At 36.8% G+C, this 23,154-nt stretch overlaps 1 protein-coding gene across 2 annotated transcripts; it reads left to right on the forward strand.

The window, feature by feature from the left end:
- Positions 1-600: 600 nt before the first annotated feature.
- Positions 601-21,912, forward strand: LOC105037978 (mitochondrial import inner membrane translocase subunit TIM44-2). Of its 2 annotated transcripts, XM_010913623.4 has the most exons (14): positions 601-1,003; positions 2,027-2,133; positions 9,872-9,946; positions 10,086-10,161; positions 11,042-11,086; positions 11,181-11,618; positions 11,696-11,764; positions 11,896-11,960; positions 13,567-13,635; positions 13,730-13,802; positions 13,957-14,061; positions 18,138-18,209; positions 18,347-18,409; positions 21,415-21,912. In XM_010913623.4, the coding sequence occupies exons 1-14, from the start codon at positions 941-943 to the stop codon at positions 21,544-21,546; spliced, it is 1,452 nt and encodes a 483-aa protein (XP_010911925.1). In that variant the 5' UTR covers positions 601-940; the 3' UTR covers positions 21,547-21,912. The 2 variants fall into 2 exon arrangements, with proteins under 2 accessions (XP_010911925.1, XP_073107121.1); XM_073251020.1 differs by lacking the exons at positions 601-1,003; positions 2,027-2,133 and having other exon boundaries at positions 9,880-9,946; positions 10,029-10,161.
- Positions 21,913-23,154: the final 1,242 nt, after the last annotated feature.

A 23,154-nucleotide genomic window follows, 5' to 3' on the forward strand; every position in this document is an offset into this window, starting at 1 on the left:
TGATACGCTATATATATATATATATATATATATATATATATATGATTTGAGCTCTAAATCTTCGATGGCCTAACCATTATCTTAATGAATAAAATTATATCTATTTTTAAATTAATTAATGATATATTTATCCCGTTTAGACTCTTATATATAAATATATAGGAAAAATCAACAGAAAAAGATCGGAAGGCTTAAGCTTTCTCCACATGGATTGATATACGTTGTCTTTTTTTTTTTTTTTTGTTCATTTCATTTTCTTTCTCGGAGATCAGTGGGGAAGGAGGACATCTGAGAGGTGGAGGGATTTCTTAGGTTAGTTCTGTGCGAGTTGGTTCCTCGAGGTTTTGAGAGCTTAATCTTCGTAGAAGCATGATATTTTGTAGGGTCGGGATTTTTTATCGAAAGGATTCTTCTTGGGCTACAGAATTTCCATTTCATGGTTCTCTGCCATCCAACCGTTGTTCATGGGATCTCTGTCGTTTAACCGTGCATCCCATGAGCTGGACCATCGAGCCTTGAGTGTATCAATCCAAACCAAACCGGTCAATGAACCGGCTATTAAAAGATCCAGCATCCGCCCCCCTCTAAAATCGCAAGGATGCTATAAATCCCTAACGCAAACCATTCGCGTCTTCGAAACCTTCTCGCTCCCTTTCTCTCTCTTCCCCGAAGCGAAGCGGCGGAAGCTCTCTCCCTGTCGCGTCTTCCAAACCTTCTCGCTTCCTTTCTCTCTCTTCCCCGAAGCGAAGCGGCTGAAGCTCTCTCCCTCTCTTATACTCTCCGGTTAGGAAGAAGTCGGCGGCCGACGGCACCCTAATCGTTGCCGTAGGAAGAAGGGGATGGCGTGGGGCGCAAGCCGAGTACGTCGGGATTGATTTCTCTCTTCTGGAGCTCACTTCGCCCAAAACCCCCAGTCTCTTGCTTGTTTTCTTCTCCATACATGGCGACCTCTGCGCTTTTCCGGGCCATGAGGCGGCCTTCCACGCAGTCAGCTCTGAGATATGTAAGTTTTAGTCGAAATTTCTTCCTTTGCTCTCAGATATGGATTGAATTTTTCTCGTTCTCTCCCTCTGCAGGGGCCACGTAATTACAATGTCTTTTTATACATAACCTGATTTGTAAATTTGGTTGGGTCACGATGAAAAAAATGAATCTGATGCTATTGCGTTAATTGATTCCCTGTGCATGTTTATTTGATTTTAAAATTCCAAACCTTTAACTGTTCCACTTAGTTTATTTAATTGTTTGCATCATGGATAACAGAGCCCATATAATTTTACAAGTGAAGGATTTCCTTCCAGTTCTTTGTGCTTATAAAATATGGGTTTTTTATTTTCTTAAGTTGGTCTTTCAATCTCATCGGAAAGCATTTATTTAGTTAAAACCCTGCAAGTTCCCAAAAATTGTAATTTCTGCTTGTAAACAGGCATACATAAAGTAAAATTGATTTTTGGAGCTGCTGCCATGTTTTTCTCAAATATGGTTGTTCTTGGTGGCTACATTTATAAGAATATGTTTTAAGGCTGCCACCTTGTTTTATACTCTTGAAAATTATTGTTATATAATGGTTTTTCTCTCTTGGTCAATCAAAATCATGTTACCAAGCGTCATCCTCTTCAAATCATGGTACCGTGCCACATACCATCAACATTAACCTCTGGAGACATAGCATTGTGTATGCTCTATATGAATAGCAGGTCCTCTTAGTGGGACAAAAACTGGATGCTTTTAATTCTTATTTGTTAATACATATCTGGTTAAAGAAGGGAATATGAAAAGGAATAGGCAACAAGTCCTGTCCTTTTTTTGTTATGACTCTATTGTCTTGCTTCCATTATTCATTACAGTAGATGGAAGAGGTAATAATGCTTTTTTGTACTAATTCTTTGTAGAACTTATTAATTATAAATGTAAAAATAAATTGTTATTTATTATGCTTATTCATTTTTGTAGTTTGGATTTGTCCAAAGATAAATTCTTGGTCATAACTTTATCTGCTTACATCAGTATCATTTTTGTTGGTTAGGTGGCAAATATGCATTGTCGACCGGCCATGGTACATGGAAATTTAAGGGCTCGTCAATTTAGTGTCTTCAATGAGTTCTCAAAGCAATTGAAAGGAGAAGCTAAAAGGTCTTGTTGTTTTTACCATTTCAAAATTTCTTTTATATGAGTTATATAGCATTGAAGGCTATGCTATATGGAGAAAGTAGCTCCAAATAGCTCTTATTAAAGGTTTGTTCATAATTTATTTCAATGGCTTTGTTCCTTTAAGGAAAACATGCTTAAAGTAAATAAATCATATTTTTTAAAAGCTTTAATTTATTTTTCTATTGCTATTTGTTGTTCTTCAAAGATATAGTCGTTATTTGCAAATGATTTAGCTGATTTTACATATTTTCTCGATAATCCTTTAGGTGATAGGTGTCCATATTTTTAATATTCCAAAACAAACTTTAATAGCCTGTTTATATTTATTTGTTATTGTTTGAAGAGTCTTTATAAAAATTAGTATTCCGATGCAATATTTTCCTAAATGATCTTTTGCACCATGTCTTTCTTAGATTTACTTTAATTTCAGAATTAAGTGAAGGAAAGTTCTTGCTGTTAATGTTATTTATATTTGGAATTGCATATATCATGATATCCTACCCATCTATTGGCCTTTAACGTTCAATGACCTGCCTCTCCCATGACTATAGCTGCCTTTGCTAGGATTTTTTTCGTCATTTTGAATGGTTGACTTCAGATTGAAAGTGGATCGAAGATTGTACTAACTTTAATGAATCAAGGCTTGTTGGCTGGTTCTTAGAAGTATCAGTGTATTTTTAGCTCTGATCCACAGGCAAATGCATTAATGAATGCTTTGGTGCATCCTTTAGGTCAAAAGTTTGCAGTACAAATTAGCTTAATTCTTGTTTATGTTAAATGATTTCTTGTTTATTAGCTTAGTATTTCTCATTATAACAATACTTGAAATCTTGTTATTGCTATTACAGTGCTTGATTGTGTTGATGATTTGTAGTATCTTGGTATGGACCTGCTGGAACTCAATATTTTATTTCTTGTTTTGAGGGGGTGGGGGTTCTGAAGGTAGAGTGGATGCTTGATCAATTAAGTGTGGTGGACCTTCAAAACCTTATTGCCTTCTAAAAGTTCTTAGTTCCGTAGAAGAGATTTTTGAGATGTCATCATGAGATGGAACCAAGGTTTGCCATACCGTGCAGAACCGGCCGGTACACCCCATCTCGTACCGGACCGGAGGGGAACTGGCACGATTCGGCCGGTAAAATCAGTACACCGGCGGTACCGAAGAATAGAGAATGGAAAGTGAGAAAGAGAGAGAGAGGGGAGGGAAAGGAGGGAGGTGGGAGCCGTCGGAGGCCGGTGGTGGCCGGCTGCGGCCGTCGGAGGGCTTCCAAGCCCCGTATCGCCCGATAGGGCTTTCAAGAGAGCAAAAAAGAGAGAGAGAGCGCTCGGAGGGGGGCGGGGAACCTACCGAACAGACGGTGCCTCCGTTGCGAGGCTCCCGGTGGCCGACGAGCCGACACCGACAGCCCCTCCGCAGCTCCGCCCCCTTCTTCTTTTTCGAAACAGACGACGTCTGTTTCAATTTTTTCTTTTTTTTTTTATTTTAAACTTATGAAGTCGGCAACTGAGTTGCCGACTTAAGAATTTTTTTAAAAAAAACAAAAATCGTGAAGCTGGCAAATCGTTTGCCGACTTCACTTAAAACCATATTTTTAAAAAAACTTGCGAAACAGGGGCGATGCCCCTGTTTCACGCTTGCGGCGCCGCGTGCGTGGACGGCGCCCTCCGACGGCCACGGCGGCCAGTTGGAGGCCATCCGGTGGCCCCGCCAGCTCTTTCCCCTCCCTCTTTTTTTTCTTCCTCTTTCTCTCTCTCTATTTCTCTCTTTTTTCTTCCAGTTCAGATCGTCGGTTCGGTACGGTATGAAACGATACCGAACCGTACCACTGGCCGGCCGAAACGGCCGGCGGTACCGGTTCAGCAAACCTTGGATGGAACAATTATCTTATTCAACGGCCGGCGGTACCGGTTCAGCAAACCTTGGATGGAACAATTATCTTATTCAACTAATTTGAGGAATTTGAGGTATTGTAATTTCTTAAATTTTAATTTTCTTAATGGCAAGTCAATAAAATCACCATAGGCTATGATAATCAGTTATGGTGGAGTCCTAAAGTATTTTTTTTCCTTTTTTTGGGAGGGGTTGAGGGAGTGAGTTGGTGTGGTCTTGCTTAATTCATGAAATGTTTTGCTCCCTCTGTATATGTTTGTGGAGTTGGAATTAGATCACAATCAAATGATAATGTAAAAAAAGGTTAGGATCTCATCCTATGTCTCTCGTGTGCTTCCCTTCACCATAAATCTTGTCATGCATCTAGTACAATGCAAGAACATGTAAATGGCTTCATGCTTATGATGTGACAGACCTTTAAAATGGATGAGTGTTATTCCCTGTAATAAAATATATTTTGTGAGGTGATCAAACATTTATAGGGATCCTTTAGACAAGTTCTCAGTTTCAGCGAAAACCTTAAATAAAGCACTCATTAGACTCCATTGAGTCTATTACTTGATGCCCCTTGTTGATGGAAAAGAATCTTGCAGTTAGGATGCCAGGTTTGCGAGCAAAAGTCAGAAATGAAAAGTAAAAAAAAAAAAAAAAGGGATTAATCAATCATGGGGCAGAGTGGGACTGAATTTATTGATCTCCATTTATTTGATAAAATTTCTTAGTGGGATCATGTCTTTTATAGTCTAATGAGTGGTGGTTTGAGAATTTTGAATTTAAGATGCATATGAGATGTTTGATGAAATGGCTAAGAGCAATCTGAAGCTGTGGAACAACTTGATGTAGTCTTTTAGAATGAAGCTATTGGGTTGGAAAAAGTAGTTTTAAGTGATGTGTGGGTGTTGCTAGATCAGATGCCTGAGAGAACTAGCTATAGTTGAACCATACAAGAAACAAACTGATCATGCCTAATGGGGTTAGGTCTGGGTATAAATATAAGATTGGCTGCTGCATTGAAGTCATGATTTATGTTCGTGACATTGGATTTGGTATTAAATGTGATCAGGGTTTTAAGTGCTGGTGCTACTCATTTGTTGGTATGGTACATTTTGTGTCGTGCAAGCACATGTGTTGCATTTTCTTGGGACAAAAGAAAAGAAAGATTTAAAAGTCTTTTCCAATCTAAAATATATATATAAAAAAAGGAGTTAAATAGGTTCCTTGCTGACCCATGCTAAGTATTGGCACTGGCCTGATACATAATTGGCATATGAAACCATTAAAGCGATCTAGTGTCACAAAGAATTAATTTCCTTCTAATCAGTGTCATGCTATCTTTTTCTTTTTCGTTTTTTGGTTGCTTTAGTTGATTTCAATTTCTGCAGTCGCCGTACCACGTACCATATCGGTATCTTCTGGTGTGGTACGGTACAATATGCACCCATACGGAAATAGCTCTCTAACTATTTTTCTCAATTTTTATCTCGGTACGCCTCAATACAAGTTGGTACGTGCCTCGGTACGCCTTGGTATCAGGCTTGTACTGACTCGAAGTCGAGTTTTGTATCAATTTTCTCTTGGTATGGTATAGCATGCCTTGTATTGGCAGAACAGGCAGTGTGACTAACCATGGTTGATTTATTCAAAAAAAATCATAAGTTTTATTGAAATTACTTTTGAATGTAACCATTAAGAACAAAATATATGTTTCCTCCTTGTAGATACTTATCAGTTCCTCATAGGAAATTTTGATGCTGCCATTGACTATGATGGTGTTCCACTTGAGCTGGGTAATTGGATCTTTTTAGTTGAAATCTTCTAGCTGGGTCCTTGCTCTTGCTCCAGCACTTCTTGATGCTTTTGCCCTAGTTCCAATTAAACCTTTTTTCACTGTTATTGAATATATCATTAAAGTTCACGAGCAAAATAAAATCATTAATGTTATGATATTCATCATATTGTCATTTTTTATATTCCATTATCATGGACTTTTTTTAAAGATGCAACTCCTAAATAATCATATTCTGTATTTTATTATTAATTATTAATTTAAGCAAGCCGACAGTGTATGGCTGAAAAACTACCCAAACATTAGAATGTTCCATTCATAATAACCCTTGAAATTAAGATGTGGGAGATTTTGGTCTATCGCAATATGTCACTAAAACTTCAATACTACCAAGACTTGAAGCACTGGTTCATAGCAGCCTACACCAAGTGGATCATATAATATCAACAAAGAATCAATACTTGGTAGCATGGCTCGCCAAACTGCCCCAAATCCGGTTTGGGGCTTGTCAAACCATACCAATGGCTAACTGGTGCGGCTCGGACAATTGATTTGGAATGCCAATGAAAATGGATGGAGAAGGAAAGAGAGGAAGATAGAGGAGGGGAGGCAAGGAAGGGAAAAGGCTGGCTGCGGCTAACAATGGCCCACCGGGGTCTTTGGGGCTCTGCAGTCCTCCACAAGATGCGAAGAGAGAGAGATAGAGAGAGGGGGAAGGGAGAGAAGCAGGGTGAGGAGAAGGAGGCGAGGAAGCCGGAGGACGGCCCAAAACCACCCATGGCTGCTGCGGGTGTCAAACAGGGGTGAAGTCCTTGTTTTCTCATGTTTTTTAAAAAACACGATAAACAGTGAAATTGGTAATGGGTTTATTGTATTTTTTAAAAATATGACGAAATAGGGATGGACCCGTGGTGGTCGTGGGTAGTTTTGGGCCATTTCGATGGCCACGGTGGCCATACAGCGGCCTCCACGCTGTCTTTCCCTTATTCCTTTTCCCTTCCTTCCCCTCCGTCTCTATCTCTCTCTCTTCTCATTTCCTCTCATAGAAGATTGCGAAGCTCGGGAGGCCTTGACAGCCCTTTGAGGGCCTCTACGGCTCTTTGGTGGCCACCGCCAGCCTCCTTTTCCTTCTCTCCCCCTCCCTTCCTCCCTCTCTTCTCTCTCTCTCTCTCTCTCTCTCTCATCCCTCATTTCTGTATCGGTTCGGACCTGGTACGGTCCGGTATGAAAGTGTACTGATTCGTACCATTGCCTGACTGGCATAGGGTCCGGTTTCGAATTGATGATCCTTGTTTAATAGTCTCTCAATATTTCATATCTTATTGACACATTGTAGTTGGTCTCACCTTTGGTATGCCAACACCAACTACCATACCATGTGTCACCATTGGATAATATGTATAGGTTTCGAATTTTACTAGTTTCCAACCAATACAAGTACGACTACCTTTATTCTACCATTGCATATTACCTGTCTCTCTCTCAGTTTTCTTATGCATGATATAGGTGCTTGAATATGATGTTGTGGGCATTAGGTGAAATGTGGGGCAAATGTGCTAATGCTGTATCATTAGTTATTCATTATTAGTTAGTATTTTACTTATTTAGACTTCGCTTAAATTAACAAATATAATAGGTCTCTGATTTCAAAATCTTGGAGGCATTTTATGCTAAGCCTAGTGTTACCCTATGCCAGGTGTCTAGGAATCCCCAAGTTTTGGATATTTAATTTCAAAAAATCCTGAAATATCACTTTTTATTGAGGAAAACTTACATCCATGCCGCTATAAAACTAAAAGGAAAGAATGGAAATATATATGGTGCTCGACTAGAAGATTTGTGGATACTCTGGATGAACATTTTTTTTGTAGCAGAATAGTTGAGAACATTTTTGAGTTCCGTGGAGTGTTATAATGAGCAGCATCCAGCTGTCCGAAACTGTTGGTGCCTTAGAAATTCTAATGATTGAAATATCCAGATAGCTTTTGCTAACTCTTTGTTGAATAAGGGCTGTACTATAAAGATGGAAGTAATTTATAAACTAGTATATTGAGATAGTTGATGTATCTTTGTTGATTAGATAGGGACACTCCCTTTTTTATGGGATGCACTACTTTGGAGCTCACTACAATAATAATGTATAATGAATGAAAGAAGAATATGCATTTATATATGTATATATATGTATTATGTATGTGTGCGCACACCCCCCCCCAAACACACACAGATTAAAATTGTTTTAACTATTAGAAATGCAGAGATTAAAATTAATCAAATAATGGGACTATAAGAGACAAAATTAACTATCTGTTACAATCGTTACTAGTGGAAGAAAAAATTTAGCTATTCATATGATTTACCTGGTAGCTTATTGTGGTACCAAATGCATGTTATTGCAATTATTAATGGTTTATGACTTCACCTTGTAAAACAGAGAAGTTAGTGGTTTATGCATAGTGGAATAGCATACAAACTGGTTTCAAAATCAATTCTTTGTTGGAGATAATGAGAGTAATGTTCAATCGGTAGTTCATGAGAGGTTTGTTCTTGCTGCAGATCCATTAGGAAAATAACATACACAAAAAGTAAGATAATAGGAGGATGGCATATCTTCATACTAATGTTGGGGCTGTTGGTCTTATAGAGGGAGTGGTGCATGGCATAGTCAATTTTGTACTCCAATTTACAAAGTGACAGAGTGATGAATATCAAGATTTATGATATCCAGAATATTTCGACAAAATGATTTGCTAATGTGTTAACCTGAATTGGGAATTGAAAGACATGACTTGGATGACACAAATAATTCGTGTTCATTATACGGTTAAAATGTAGCTCTAACTTAAAACACTTTCTAAAGAGATTTTGATGTGTTGAATTTATTGATTGTCTCGAAGCAAACTCACTTCATTATTGGAGGCTTTTTAAATAATCCTTTCAGCCAAGTTCTTAAAATTAGAGTACAGGCCAGCTTGGTTGCTGGACGATATACTACGCAATGCATGGTCACAGGGTACTGGTTGGCAGGACTTGAATTATTAAAAAATGCAAAAATATCTCTAAGCTTGGTGTGGAGCTGTATGGGTCAATAAGGGGCCAGTTCTGGGTAGTTCCAGCCAGTTTGCCCACATTTTGTTCCCTAGGAGGTGCTAGGTACTGGTTCTTTGCTGGTTTTGTATGTACTGTGGTTACCGGTCAGCACAGGTGAGGTATTTTGATTTTTAGCACCTGCTTTCTAGAATGACCATCAACTTATTGTCGACTCTACCTGTTTTATCTGCCTCACGAAAGGTGATTCAGACTGTTCTTGACAGTATAATGCTGAGATCAGGCAAAGGTTAAATGCTAGTTCGAGTTAGTGAGGAAAGGTGGTTCCTGAACATCTGTAGCACAAAATTGAGGTATATGAAATCCAAATTTATAGGAAATAAATTGCCATGAGGCCCTGAATAAAGTTAATAGCCAATAGATGCTATGCTTTGATAATTAAAGAAGATTATCATGCTACTCTTTCTTAGTTCATTATCAATGAGGGCATGGAAATAAGTCAGCTGGTGTGGAAGATCAAGGCATCATGTTGTCTTTCTTAAATACAACTTTACCAAGTTGCAACTATGTGAATTGCTTAATGGAAGAACTTCTATTAAAGAGTTTTGTGGAGGTAGAAGTTGCAGAGCCATTATACTCCAGATTATCTGTGGATTTTGCTTCTTATATTAAATTTGCTTCCTATTACAAGTTGCAATTAAAGCTTCAGTATCTAGAATATTTTGTCTTTGCTTATTTTTGTTATTTTATGCTATAATAGTTCTACCATTTTTCAGTCTGTAATTTTATGATGTGTTATCTTTTAACATGAGGGGAACATGACTAACTTTTAATGTCGGCATTAAAGGAGGCTATTTGCTTTCTTTTGCATCTACATTATCTGTAGAAGACAATTTTTTCCCCCAAACCATTTTCTTTCATACAAGTATGCTATCTGAGATTTTTGATGCTTCCTTGTTTTTTGGGAAAAATTCACTTGTTTGAATTTTTGACAGCAATCCAGAATTCCAACAATCTGTAAAGGAGCTAAATGAGAAAATAGGGGTGGTGAAGGAAGATTTTAAAGTAAGGTCAGTTTAGATCGAAATCCTTGTCTATCTGTTGCATTTTGCTTTTCTAGTAATAGGTTGAGACATGCATCGTATGTCAAAGGGTTACAGATGTTTCAAAAGGAGCTGATTAGATGATATGGGTGAACTGGCTATGCAGAACAAAAAAGACCTCAGAGAAGTTGTATAAGAGCATGGATGATGCTTTGTCGGAAGCTGAAGTAACATCAAAGAAGGTTGAGTTGAAGACCTTTTGTATTAAAGCCTTGAAGATCTTTTTTCTTGTTCTTTCCCTCTGCAGGCGTTTTCTTTTTTGACAGTATTTTGAAATCCATCTGTCAATTAGCTACTTAATTATAACTTGTTTTTATACATAAAGCATTGTGAATTTGGTTGAGTCATGATGGAAAAATGAATCTGAAGCTATTGCATAAATTGCTTGCCCGTGCATGCTTTATTTGATTTATGAAATTCCAATCTTTAATTGTTCTATGATTTTGTTGGTACTTAGTTTATTTAATTGTTTGTGTCATGGATAACAGAGCCCTTATAATTTCACGAGTGAAGGATTTCTTTCTAGTTCTTTGTGCTTATGACACATGGGTTTTTTATTTTCTTAAGGTGGCCTTTCAGTCTCATCCGAAAGCATTTTTTTTATGTTAAAACCTGCAAGTTCAAAAAAATTGTAATTTCTGCTTGTTCTTGTAAATAGGCATACATCAAGTAAAAGTGATTTTTGGGGCTGTTAGTGAAAAAAATGCCATGTTTTCATCAAATATGATGGTTCTTGGTGGCTATATTTTACTTCAATTGAGTGTGTAATCAGTGTGGCTGTGTAAACTTCAAACTTTCACTTGAATCCTTTTCTCTATCAGCATACCTGTCCTAAGTATTTTCTTTCACCCAAAATTTGGTAGCTTGGAACATAAGTCAATTTAAATAAACACCAAAAGGATTGTTTTTAGGATTCTGGAGAGAACGAAAAAACAATGAGTTTGAGACAATGACTTATTCAAACCGGGGCTCTGCTTCTAGAGCAACTTTTATGTTCTGTATCTTGTCTGTTCATTTTTTAGATTTGCTTATTGTGGAAACCATTTTACTTCTTTTTTTTAGGTTTCTGCAAGTATGAAAGAGAAGTTGTCAGCAGCTAAAGAAGAGGTAATCATGATGCTATTTCTTTCTGTAGTATGCCTATGGTAGCTTTTCTTTTAGCCCTTCAGTTAGATGCTTTCTTTTTCAATCGTCTGTTTAGGTCAAAGAGACCTTTGGGCTTGGAAAACAAGAACCTTCAGAATCTACATGCAATTCAACAAAAACTTCAGCAGCAAGTGATGGAAGCAATACCCCACCTGGAGAGGAGAAATTTCAAAATTTTAAGGCTGACAATTGTAAAGAATCATCCGGACAAGCCGACACACTATATAGCAGGTTCAGATCAACACTTTCATCTGCTTCTCCAAGAGTTTCTGTGGCGTTTGAGAAATTGAAGGAAGCAAAAATCTCAAACTTAGCAAAGAAAGGATATGATATAGTAAAAGATGAGCTAAGTTCTAACCAGACAAGGAAAAAGCGAATGCAGTATGCATCTGCTTCTGCAACTTCTGGACCAACAAGTACAAGAACTGATATTGTTGTTGTGCCATCTAAAAAATCACTCTTAGGTGAGAAGTGGGAAGCATTCAAGAAGAAGGTAGATCAAGCATTCATGAAATCTTCTCCATTTGCTTTGCAGTAATATGTTGTTTTTAAGTACATTTGTCTTCTCAGATGGAAGATCATCCTATTTTTAAGCGAGTGAGTGGCTTCAGCCGACCTGTTGTGGATATGGGTAATGAGGTGGGAATCTCGTTATATATGTATATGTGTGTGTGTTTTCTGATTGTGAATATTTTTCTACTCTGCATTGATTCTGACATGATTAATAGGATTTTTTATGATATTCTGAAGCTTTCATCTTTTGTTGACAGATTGCAGAGGATGTGCGAGAGCGATGGGAGACCAGTGATAATCCTGTTGTCCACAAGATTCAGGAGTACTATAAAACATCTCTTCTTTTAAATTTATGCATAAATCATTGTTACTACTTTTACTTTTCACCCTTCATTGTTTGGTACTTTTTGGTCTTGGCATAAGGATTAGTGTCACATATTGAAGGACTTGGATGTGGTGTTGTTGATTTCTGTCAAACTCTTAATTGTGCATCTCTGCTGAAGAGGTAGTATTAGATATTTTTACCACCAAAGCAAGTTGGTCCCATGAATTTTATTTTTATGTCTGCTTCAGGGCCACTTCTCTAATTCCCAAAAGAACTTGAATCATCGTTTTCTGCAGCATTGTAGTTTTCATACAGAATGATACTTCGATTTTTAAAATATTTTTTAAAAAATTCTCTGACCAACTGCTCATTGCCATTGTGTTCTTCTTGCCTACAACTGACCATTGTCATTTTCACCACTTATCAGCATTTAACTGCAGTAAGTTAAGGAAAGGGAGAGGATATCCTGGGTCAGTCGTGGATTGATTCTGAGTAGAACGGCATTGCGTCCACTGACCAAATTCACAGACCCAGAGGAACAGAATGTCATGTCACTTAATTGGTCATCTTTTTGATTTAACTTAACCTGGCTATTTGGTCAGCTTGACTGTATGGTTGAGGATGTATTTGCATCCTCAATGATTGGTTGTCTTGTGCTTCTGTAGATGAAGGGTCTGGAGGGAAGGGTTACATGAGTTGCTTGTGCATTGTTACGAACATCTCTATATGTAAAGGAGAAGGATTTATGGCTCAACTAGCATGCCATGTAATTTAATTTAATTTAATTTATTTTTTTTGCATGTCTAATCTCACTTCTCCATCACTTTATGAGTATGGGAAACTGCATCCACATGCTTGCTAGCATGGGAAAAGTAGGTGTTCATATTTTAATATTTTTTGAATCTTAGTTTGAAGAGAGTGATCACATGCATCCATCTTTCTCTCACATGCATTTCCATCTCCAACAACAGTTGTTTAAAATTGGGATATGGCTGAACCTGGTGAGAATTTGACCCCTTTGTTTGCTTTACTTCTAGTAGACCCTTCATCTATTTCTATTAGACGAAATGCTAGTAGAGAGTTGGACCATATGGTAGTTTGTCAGACCTATATGATGAGAAACTATTGGTTAGAACAGTTCTACCACGTGTACCTTGGACCATCCAATAACAAGCCAGCACACTATCCAAGAAAATTAACTTCTCCCATTCAAAATAGTAAAAATTGTCGGCTGGCCAATTGTAGTTAACAGTGAAACTTTTTTCATTTAAAATTTTTAATGAAGCTTAGATAACAGTGCACCTTTTTTCGATAATAGATGATGTGCTGGCTTGTTATTGGATGGTCCAAGGTACACATGGTAGAACCGTGCTAACCAATAATTTCTCCTATATGACAGGGTTTTCAAGACCTTTTATGGAGGCTTTGGATTATTTTAAAATCAGAGGTTAAGTCTAGAAAATGTAAGAAATATCTTACTTTCACAAATATTTAACTCTATGGCATATAATATTGTTAACTTTTCTTTTTTGGCTATGTTCTCTTGTTAAAATCTCTGGGGTAGAAACACACAATATTTATGTGTTTAGTTAAATATTTGCAGCTTGAATGAAACTGTTTTTGGAGAAAATGCGTCTGCTTTATGTTTCAAGGAAATTCGACGTCGGGACCCGTAAGATACAAACTGTTTATAAACTACTATCAGTTAACTTATAAAATATTTTTTACTGAAGTGTTGATTCTCTGTGAAACTCTGCATGTTGCAGATCTTTTTCTCTGCCAGATTTTGTAGCTGAAGTTCAGGAAATGATCAGGCCTGTTTTGATTGCATACTTCAAAGTAATTTTCATCATTAATTCAAAATTGATATGTTTAACTCATTTTCTTACCATTCATATCTGCAAGCTGTTTATGTGAGCACCTTGATTATTAGTTGTGCCTTTGATTTTGATTTTCTGAAAATGGTGCATAAGCAACATGTTGTGATGTGCAGGCTGATGTGGAAACTTTGAAAAAGTATTGTAGCCATGAAGTGATTGAACGGTGTAAAGGAGAGCACATGGCTTATGAGAGCCAGGGCATGTTTTTTGATAACAAGGTAGTAAGGATGAGTCGGAAATTATTTATATGTAATTCAAAAAAATTGTGTTTAAGATGCCAATTTGATCTTGCTTTTTGATGAATGATCCATGTAATATAGCTGATTTTATGCTCTTTTTTTTTCTGATTGAAGAATGGGCAACAAGCCTGGATTAAAAAGGTTGATGCCGGTGGTAAAAGGCATATGAAACCATGAATAGACCTAGATACTTGAGGACAAGGCTTGATATTCATGGTTATGCCTGTTGTGGTTGTGATGAAAATTGGCACCAAAGAGAGTGGCATATAAATCTCTAGATATTCATGGTTATGCCTGTTGTTTGTGATGAAAATTGAGCACCAAAGAGAGTGGCATATAAATTTCTAGAATAAATTAGGAAACCAAAGAAAAGACCACATATAGGAAAATCCACAAGGGTACTTGTGTTTTAGTTCTAATATATGTCCCATTGTTATTAAACCCAGATCCAACCAAGAGGACGAGTCACTTGTTGAGTGGTCCGGCTGTTGGGTCAAACTAGTTGGCTTGGATTATTTTAAAACTTATGGAAATTGTAAAAATACTAAAAAATTATATAATAACTAAAACTTCGAATTTTTCATCAATAGGTTATATTTCATTATACCTTGTATGATATCCCAAGTTCCAAATAACATAATTATCATATTTTATCATACAATATTAGCAATTCATAAGATTAATGCTGTTTTGCTCAAAAAATAATCATTGATGTTTTTAAAGAAAAAAGATAAATAGATATATAAATATTATATCTAGATAATGCACCGTACCTTTAATTGAATCATAAATATAAAATACTATTCATCATTTATTTTTTTTGTAAAAATATAAAATATTACACATTAATTATAATATTACAAAGATATCAATTATATGAACATATCAAGGAGGAAGAAGGAAGAAGAGGGAAAGGGATATCAAAGCAAAGAGGGAAGGGGGGAATGGCATATGGCCTGTGCTGCTTGTTGTCAGCCATGATTGCAGGCCACATCCACAGGGGCGGTCAAGAGGAGGGATGGAGAGGGGGGTTGGCGGGTGGGGGGGGGGCGGGGGGGGGTGCCAAGCAAGCCTCTGTTTCTAGGCACCAGGCAAGGGAGGCTGAGGAGGGGAACAAGGAGAGAGGAAGGAAATGGAGAGGGGTGGTAGAGAGGGAGCGATGAACATAGATTGGGAGAAAGAGAGGGAAGGCTGCCTGAGAAACCACCAACATCTGCCACCATATCGTCACAGGATCATTGGAGAGAGAGGAGCCATCAGACAGCGTGTAGAGAAGATAGGAAAGGGGATCGGGCTAGATGAGGGTTGAATTAGGCTTTTTTTCTATTTTAATTTTATTAATATGAAAATATGTAAATGCTCCTGATTTAAAGAAGAATTGAATTTAAAAATCAGGGGCAAAATGGTCCTTTGATTGAAAGAGAAAACTGGCTAGTTTCCAGTGAATTGCTTGGTTCACCGTTTTTCCTAAAACTGGCTAGGATGGCAATTTTTTTAGATGGTTTGACTATATCTTCGGTCTTTTTGGGGAACCAGGCTGGCTTGGGGTCCAGTTCAGCGGTTTTTTGGTTGTGCTGGCTGGTCTACCCTGGGTTTTATAACTGTGATGTGTTCAAGTTATTGATAGTATAATCAAGAATATCAGTATTTGCAGTACTGACATGCACTTACCAGTATGACGCAGCATATTATACTGACCTGGTAGAATACTGGTATGATACAAGGGCTTAGTATGCCCTTATAGGAGCATGGTACAGCTACTGTTTTGACTCCAACAGTGTACCATGTGTCTATACAGGACTGTACCTTACTGACCTAATCTGTTCATGTGAGTTGTATATAGGGTATGGTACTGAGACTAAAAAGCTTGAAGAAAAATAATATACTATGGTTTCTTAGTAAAGATGAATTTGTCCCATATGTGTAATTGCACATACTCATGCCTTTTTTTGGACAGTGGCTAGGAAAACCAGGTATTTATCTATTTCTATTGGCATGATATAGAGTAAGCATGCGGTTAAGGCATTTTTAATATTATATTTTTTCCAGCCATCATTAAGAGGAGATTCCATTTCATGACCCTATGCTTGTTGTGCTATAAGGTTATTAGTTCACTTGTTAGTAGATTACTGCGAGAACACTAGTGTACTGCAGAACTTGTTCATCCTTTACATGGTGGGTCTTCAGCATCATAATTTTTCTGCATGTTGATAATATTAAGAAGTTATTGAATTTTCTACCGTTTCATATTTGAGCATACGTTTTGATTGAGATGAACAATGGTCTCCTTAATCTCCCCAGCCTCCTGTTGTTGTATTTTGTATGATAATTGTTGCTTTGACAATGATTGACATATGATTGTGGTGCCTATACTTGTCTAGTGCACTTCTGTTAGTGCAAGAAAATGTTATTTAAGCTTCTTTCTGCTAGTGACAAGCCTCTTGAGGATCCTACAGATTGTCTCTTATTTATTATCATATCCATGTCACTATCTCATGCATTGCACATGCATATCATGTCAGAGCCAATCAGGTGGTGCCTTGTGCTTTGTCCGCAGAGCATTTTGCCATTGCTTGCTTATCATCCACTATCCTTTTCTCGAGTTTAAAGCTCATAATGATGCTGACATGCCCGGTTATCTTGTTGGTCAACACTTCAGTTTTGTCTTTACCATCTTTGTTGAAGTCCATAATGTATTTTGTGAAAATAATAGTATTATTGGCGACATTTTTCATCATATATATCTGTACACTCATATTCTTAGACCAACTCTACCAAGAAGTTCTCTTGGTTTTATGAAGATCTGTAGCACTGTGAGCTTTGACTATTAATTGGTTGTGGTCTTTGATTAACTGTAAATGAAGGAAGATTTTGTAATAAATGAGGTTTTACATTTGATATATCACATTTGTGTATGCATTGAGCTTGTCATGTGATATGGTGATATGGTGCATCTGAGAACAGTACAAATTGTAAGGTGCTCATCCTTAGCTGGATTGTGACCATTCACATGTACGTTGCATTTTCTCCTTATTTTACACTTTTAAGTTAGAGACTGGCATTAGAGCTCAATTTCAATAATCAAATGGTATATAACCCATGCGATGTGCGGGTTATGATCCCCCCCCCTCCTTTTTTAACTGTTATTGAAATGCAATATAACAATGTAATAAGTTTTGATAAATAGAAGGTTTCAATAGCCAAAATTTTCTTGCACTTTAAGCAATGAACTTTAATATGGCCGACCAGAAACTCCTGTCGTTAATATTGGCCCTGGCAGTGCATGGGTATGGTTTTTTTGTCTCTGTTTTTCAACTGTTTTTGAATGCAACGTAACATTGGAACAAATTATAATAAATAGAAGGCTTCAATAGCCAAATTTCTGTCACATTAAGCAATAAACTTTAAGGATGACCGGGCATATTAATACTGGCATCATTGATATATTTTGCATATGAAGCAATGAACTTTAATGAGTGAGCATATTTATATTGGTGTTGTTAACACTGGCGTCCATGTTGTGAATGGAGAACTTCGCACAAGCTGAGCCTTCATTTTAGAAATGTATAAAAGATATAATAAGATGTTGGATGTCCTTCATTTTCTCGTTTATGGTCGGAACCTAGTCATATAAGTCTCTAATTTGTTGCAATGTTCTTGAATAATTCACAAACTTGAACTTTTCATTCATGCTTTTTCTTGAGTATAATTTAGCCTAGCAAAGAAACATAATTTCACAATTTGTAGTTAATTTGAGAATGTTTTATGATTTTTTTGTAATTTTCCTAGATACTGTTGAGCCCTCTTTTTCCATGCTACATTGCAAATAAAATAAAAAAAAAATCAAAAAGACTCCAACTCTTTTGTTTTTCTTCACAAATTTTGCAGAATTATGAGTTTTTAAAGCTCCAAATTTACTTTCTGATCAGATCTTGTTGATGTCACAATGGTTGGAAGTTACATTCTAGTTATAAATCTGACAACTTTGTCAGGCCCTACTACCATGGAGTACTACATGCCAGTCTGATTCTTTTTTCTGTTTGATGCTGCTGCAGATTCTACATATTTCTGAGGTTGATGTTAGAGAAATCAAAATGATGGGATCTACTCCCATTATAATCGTAGCTGTAAGAATTCTGCATAACTTTGTTGCACTAATTAGTTGTTAAAATTTCTTCGCATGCTTCTATTTGGAAAATCATAACTGACATTGGGAACCCTTTCCTTGGTTGTTGAGCTGTTTTTCGTTCAATTTGAATTGCAGTTTCAAACGCAGCAGATCTACTGTGTGCGTGATAGACAGGGATCAATAACTGCTGGAGGGAAGGTAAAATAAATTAAGTGTTGAAGATTGAGATAAGCTGCATCTATTATCATTCATTCATTTCACATGCTTATCTTCATGTGCTGAGATTGTATACTGTCTGTACAACTAACTTCAAACCAGATCAAAAGTACCTTGTATATTGAACATCTAGTAAAACATGGGCTTTATGAGAGTGCTTGCTTGCATCCACCGCAATGCTCAAGGAGGTTCAGAAAATATGTCTTTTATTCCTTTTAGTTACAAAGCTTGAAAAAGCATAAAATCTCTCCAAAGTGTTAATATCTTTCTTCTACCATTTTGAGCACACATATCTTGCTTTCCTAATCAAATCTATATATTCTTATATTGCTAATGGTTTTTTTCAAGAGATTAGATTTATTAGTTTCGGATTTAATCAAATCTATTAACAAACATTCCATCGGACCTCTGGAATTCTGTTTTTAAGTTTTCGCATCAACTAAGTTCACTGTTTGACTCAGAGCATCAATAATCAAGAACAAGAAATTAAAAACCACCATGGAAACTTGTGAGTATAGTTCTTATTGGATATGAATGATATCTTTGAGGGTTCCCTGATAGTCTTTGGTACAGATTCAGCCTTTGAAAGCAAAAAGAGTGGAATATTTAAATCTTAATAGTTCTGTGGTAATAAAGAAAAAATTATGTTGTATATGAAGTAATTTGGAAGAGGCTGCACTCCTTTTGCCTATTTGAGGGGGCATATCTCCTTATGTGATTCGTTTCAGTGATCTTCTATTTCCTTGTAAACTTTAGATGTTTAACCGTTTCTTTATAATATATTGCTATACCTATGTATCAGTATTACTGTTAGGAGATACATTTAGTATGTTTGAATTTATCAAGTCCAGCCACACGTTTCATATCTCATGATTTTTTTATGAAGGTCCCAACAACAGAACATAAAATCTCTGATTTACAATTTCTCAAGATAATAAAGTAAAAAGTGGAATATAAGACTTACAAATGAGTAATTTTCCTTTTTGCTCACACTTGTTCACATGATGTTGGTCTATACATACCTCTGGATAAGGGGGGTATTTAGCAGTAAGTAAAAGAGATGGGCTTGAATCTAGTGTGCTAAAGGGTTATGTCGTGTTGATCCATGTTCTGAAATCCTGATACTAGTTCTGAGAACTATTGCAGACAGGTCTTCTACTTTGTACACCACAGTTTAATATATGGTATTCTTCACTCATGTTAAAAATATGAGGAAGCTTTATTTTGGATCCTCATCGTAGGAACAAAAAAGCTTTCCTTTTGCATTCCTCCTGCACCATGAAATATTCTCTTCAGATAGTTCATACTGCAGTATGACAAAAGCCAGCTTATTTATATGGATATGAAGTTAATTTTTGTGGGATTTTCATGAACTATATGTAACACATTTAAATGAACTTCAAACCATTCTTTGCACATACAAACATTTCTTCTGTGTTTATGCACATGAGCATGTCCTACATATATGGAAATCCTTGCTCGTACAATTGCAATTTTGGTACCATTTTTTGTGTATCCTAAAGTACTTAAATGAGGAATAGAACTTCTGCGGGAATATTATACGTATGTTGTTTGGTTCTTGGATATCTGTGGACTCTCTTCTGCCTAAGTTTTCCATGTCTTCTGCTTTTTTTTTTAATCCTTTTTTTTTTTTGGGTATACAGAGATTGATTTCGTAGATGTTGTTTGTGTCCCTCTTGTATTGTCACGTGACAGCTGCAAGGTTACTTACATAGACACATTATACACAAGTGAGATTTACTGTAAACTACATTCTTTTTAGACCATAGGATGGTAAGGGACTGATTAGGTGACCTAAGGCTCGTCTATGGGGATCCAAAGGTAGACGGTAGGTCATGTCTCGCAAATTGTCCTTACATAGATTTCAGCCCCCCCTCCCTCCCCACTTCATGGATATAGAGCTCAAGCTGCCCATCTTTCTCCTACTTTTACTGTTCTATTATTTTTTTCCTTCTCTCTCCCACACTATTTCTGTTCCTTTCGTCTTCAACTGCGCTGGGGTTGGCTTGGTTTCCTTCTAGCCCCTTCACGACCTCATCTTTGCTTGCCCCCTGTCAAGTGCAGTGATTTTGCCTTACACGGAAAGGTTTCTTAACCCCTTCTCTTTCTCCATCCAGATGTGCTTGCCTATTTTTTACCATAACGTCATATGCATCCATGTTCATTGTTCTTCCCTTTCTATTGACATCCTTAGGATAGATTTCATTGTTTTTGGTTGTGTTTCTTTTTCCACCTATTTAGGATTATAGGTTTCTTATTATTTTGGGTTATTCAGTTTTGCTGTGTTGGTGGTGGTCTCTTCTAGATGGACTCCAGAAAGCCCTTTGTTATTTGCTTTTTAAACCAAACCTTACTGTTGCGAATCGAAAGTTTTGCATTGCTTCATAGATGCATTATAGAAAGTCAGTCATAATTGTCAAACCTAGTTCCTGTGCCTTCAAAACCTAACATGTTTAAAGCATAATGGATCTGACAAGTTGACACAAGTACCATAGTAATGAGAACTACCCTGTCTTCATAAGATTAGCAGTATGCAACCTTTTCCTTTTATCTTATTAGCTAAATTTCACTTGTGAATATATTTGCTTGGATGAGTTGCATAAACTGATAGAGCAAAGACCAATGTAGCAACGGGATGCAGGATGAAGATTTGGTCAGGGCTAGGAAACAACAGGGGCACCAACATATGTTGAAGGGGAGGAATGAGATTGTGGGCTTATGATAATATGGATAAGCTTAAATGATTTGTTAAAATTCATGAGAATGGATGTAGTGTCTAATGAAAAGATTGCCTGATGATTCTTAATTCTTTTTCTCAGATTATTGGCTTGATGGTGGATTTTAGAAATTGGTGTATACTGATCCAGTCATTGATCTATTTGCCATCTCTAGCATGGGTTCTAATGATCTTACAAATGATGAAATCTTTTCCTTCTGAATCAAATTATTTGGTGTTTTTTCTACAGGATACAATCCATACTATATATTATGCTTGGGCTATGCAGCAAATGGACGTCGAGGAGCTTGGAGAGGGAGCTTATTACCCTGTGTGGAAATTACGAGAAATGCAGCAACTTGGTGTTCAAGCTCTGATCTAGAGTAGGCCATTTAATTCATACTTGGGCCTGGATATGCTTGTTTTTTTGGGCCATCATTGCATCATCAGAGAAGAGCTTGTGACCATTTTGAGAGTAGCTGATATTTGGATTCATTTTTTTTTCCATTGATATTATTTTTCCCTAGATTTTCCTGTCAGCTAAAGCCTCCATCTGTTGTTGGAGATTATTTATACATCCTTTTTTTTTTCTTCCTCAAGTTACAGTACATTACTCCTGAAAAGAGCAGGTGGTCTTTTTGCTGTGTCTGAATAACATGCTTTGATTGTCAATCACTAACATAAATGTATAATTTTTGTGTAACAGTTAATGTTGAGCTGTTATAATGAACATTCATTTGAAATGCTACTTGTTATAGCTGTCTGTTTTCTTTTTCTTGGAAGATGTTTGATTTCCCTCACACAAGACAATGATGGCCTGGAGCTCGCCCTGAGCTTCCAGAAACTTGTAATGCTATGCATCAGTATTTTCTTGTGTCAGCTGCTACTGAGCAAAATGCATGTCACTTACATTTGTATGGTATCGTAAGGTGGGGAAAATGAAGAGTCATCTTTGATGTAGTCATCGTGAAATCTTCCATCATCACAAATTCATATCAGCAGACTTCAGATTTTGACAATCCGTTAGAATTGATCTGCCTCATCATCTCCCTATATTCTTGGTTAAATTGGGAAGTAAAAAATTTTTAATAACAGTGTTCATCGTCTTTATTCTTTTTTTGCATAGTGATGGCTGGAGTTTGAGCGCATAGTTTGAAGCCAGCGGACAACTGCTTACCATCAAATGATTTTTGTTTCTTTTGGGTCACTAATGATAATTCTGATTTCCTTGAAGATCAGGTAGTGCTCTCTCTCTCTCACACACACATTGTGCATTATTACTGCATGCATTTGGAACTCGTTAAAGCAGTGTTTGTTACTTGATTCGAAGGATTTGGGTCCTTGCAAGACATTGGGACCGGGTATCATCCCATATGTTGGGATAGGACCGTTGCTCTATTGTCGTTCTGATTGGCATGTCTTGGGATATCCCTTGTCTTAAGTATTGGGATTAGGCAGGATGGTGGTGCGTTCTGTTCTATGGGAAACCGGGACAACCCCATCTTATGGGATTTAAAAGCTTGCTTGGTTCTGTTTCTGTTTATTTAAATAAATCTTCTTCATGACAAGTATCTTATAGATCTTTTGTTAGCTTGTCCATTTGTTCATAGCCACGTGTTGGCTCACTTCTCTTTCCTGATGGATGTTTTTGGATTTTTGATCTTTTAGTTTCGTTTAGATATGTACCATGTGTTTATGAAGTTCTACTTTCATAGTTGGCTTGTGCTAACTTTTTTGACCTTTTTATTTTGTACTGTATATGGTTTGCTGCATGGTTCTGGTGGTGTGATCACATGTTTTTTCTTTCGGTTTGTTTTCTTGAATGTTAGTGTTCTGATGTTCTATTTTCGTTTAATTTTGGGTGGAATACCTTTTTTTTTTGTTTTTTGATGTGCCAATAATCTCAGATTTTACCATCACACAACTCTTTGAACATATGTTTGCACTGAAGTATCCTGAAGCATGAAAGGATTTCAGATGGGATTGGTTC

The sequence above is a fragment of the Elaeis guineensis genome, chromosome 1 (genome assembly GCF_000442705.2).
Source record: "Elaeis guineensis isolate ETL-2024a chromosome 1, EG11, whole genome shotgun sequence".
Lineage (NCBI taxonomy): Eukaryota > Viridiplantae > Streptophyta > Magnoliopsida > Arecales > Arecaceae > Elaeis > Elaeis guineensis.

What these genes read in the sequence shown, in the direction of transcription:
- LOC105037978 (XM_010913623.4), top strand. Translation starts at nt 941, where the DNA reads ATGGCGACCTCTGCGCTTTTCCGGGCCATGAGGCGGCCTTCCACGCAG. An exon ending in GTTGTCCACAAGATTCAGGA is followed by an intron (nt 11,961 to 13,566) that starts GTACTATAAAAC and finishes AAATATTTGCAG; the next exon opens with CTTGAATGAAACTGTTTTTG. An exon ending in TTTTGATTGCATACTTCAAA is followed by an intron (nt 13,803 to 13,956) that starts GTAATTTTCATC and finishes TGTGATGTGCAG; the next exon opens with GCTGATGTGGAAACTTTGAA.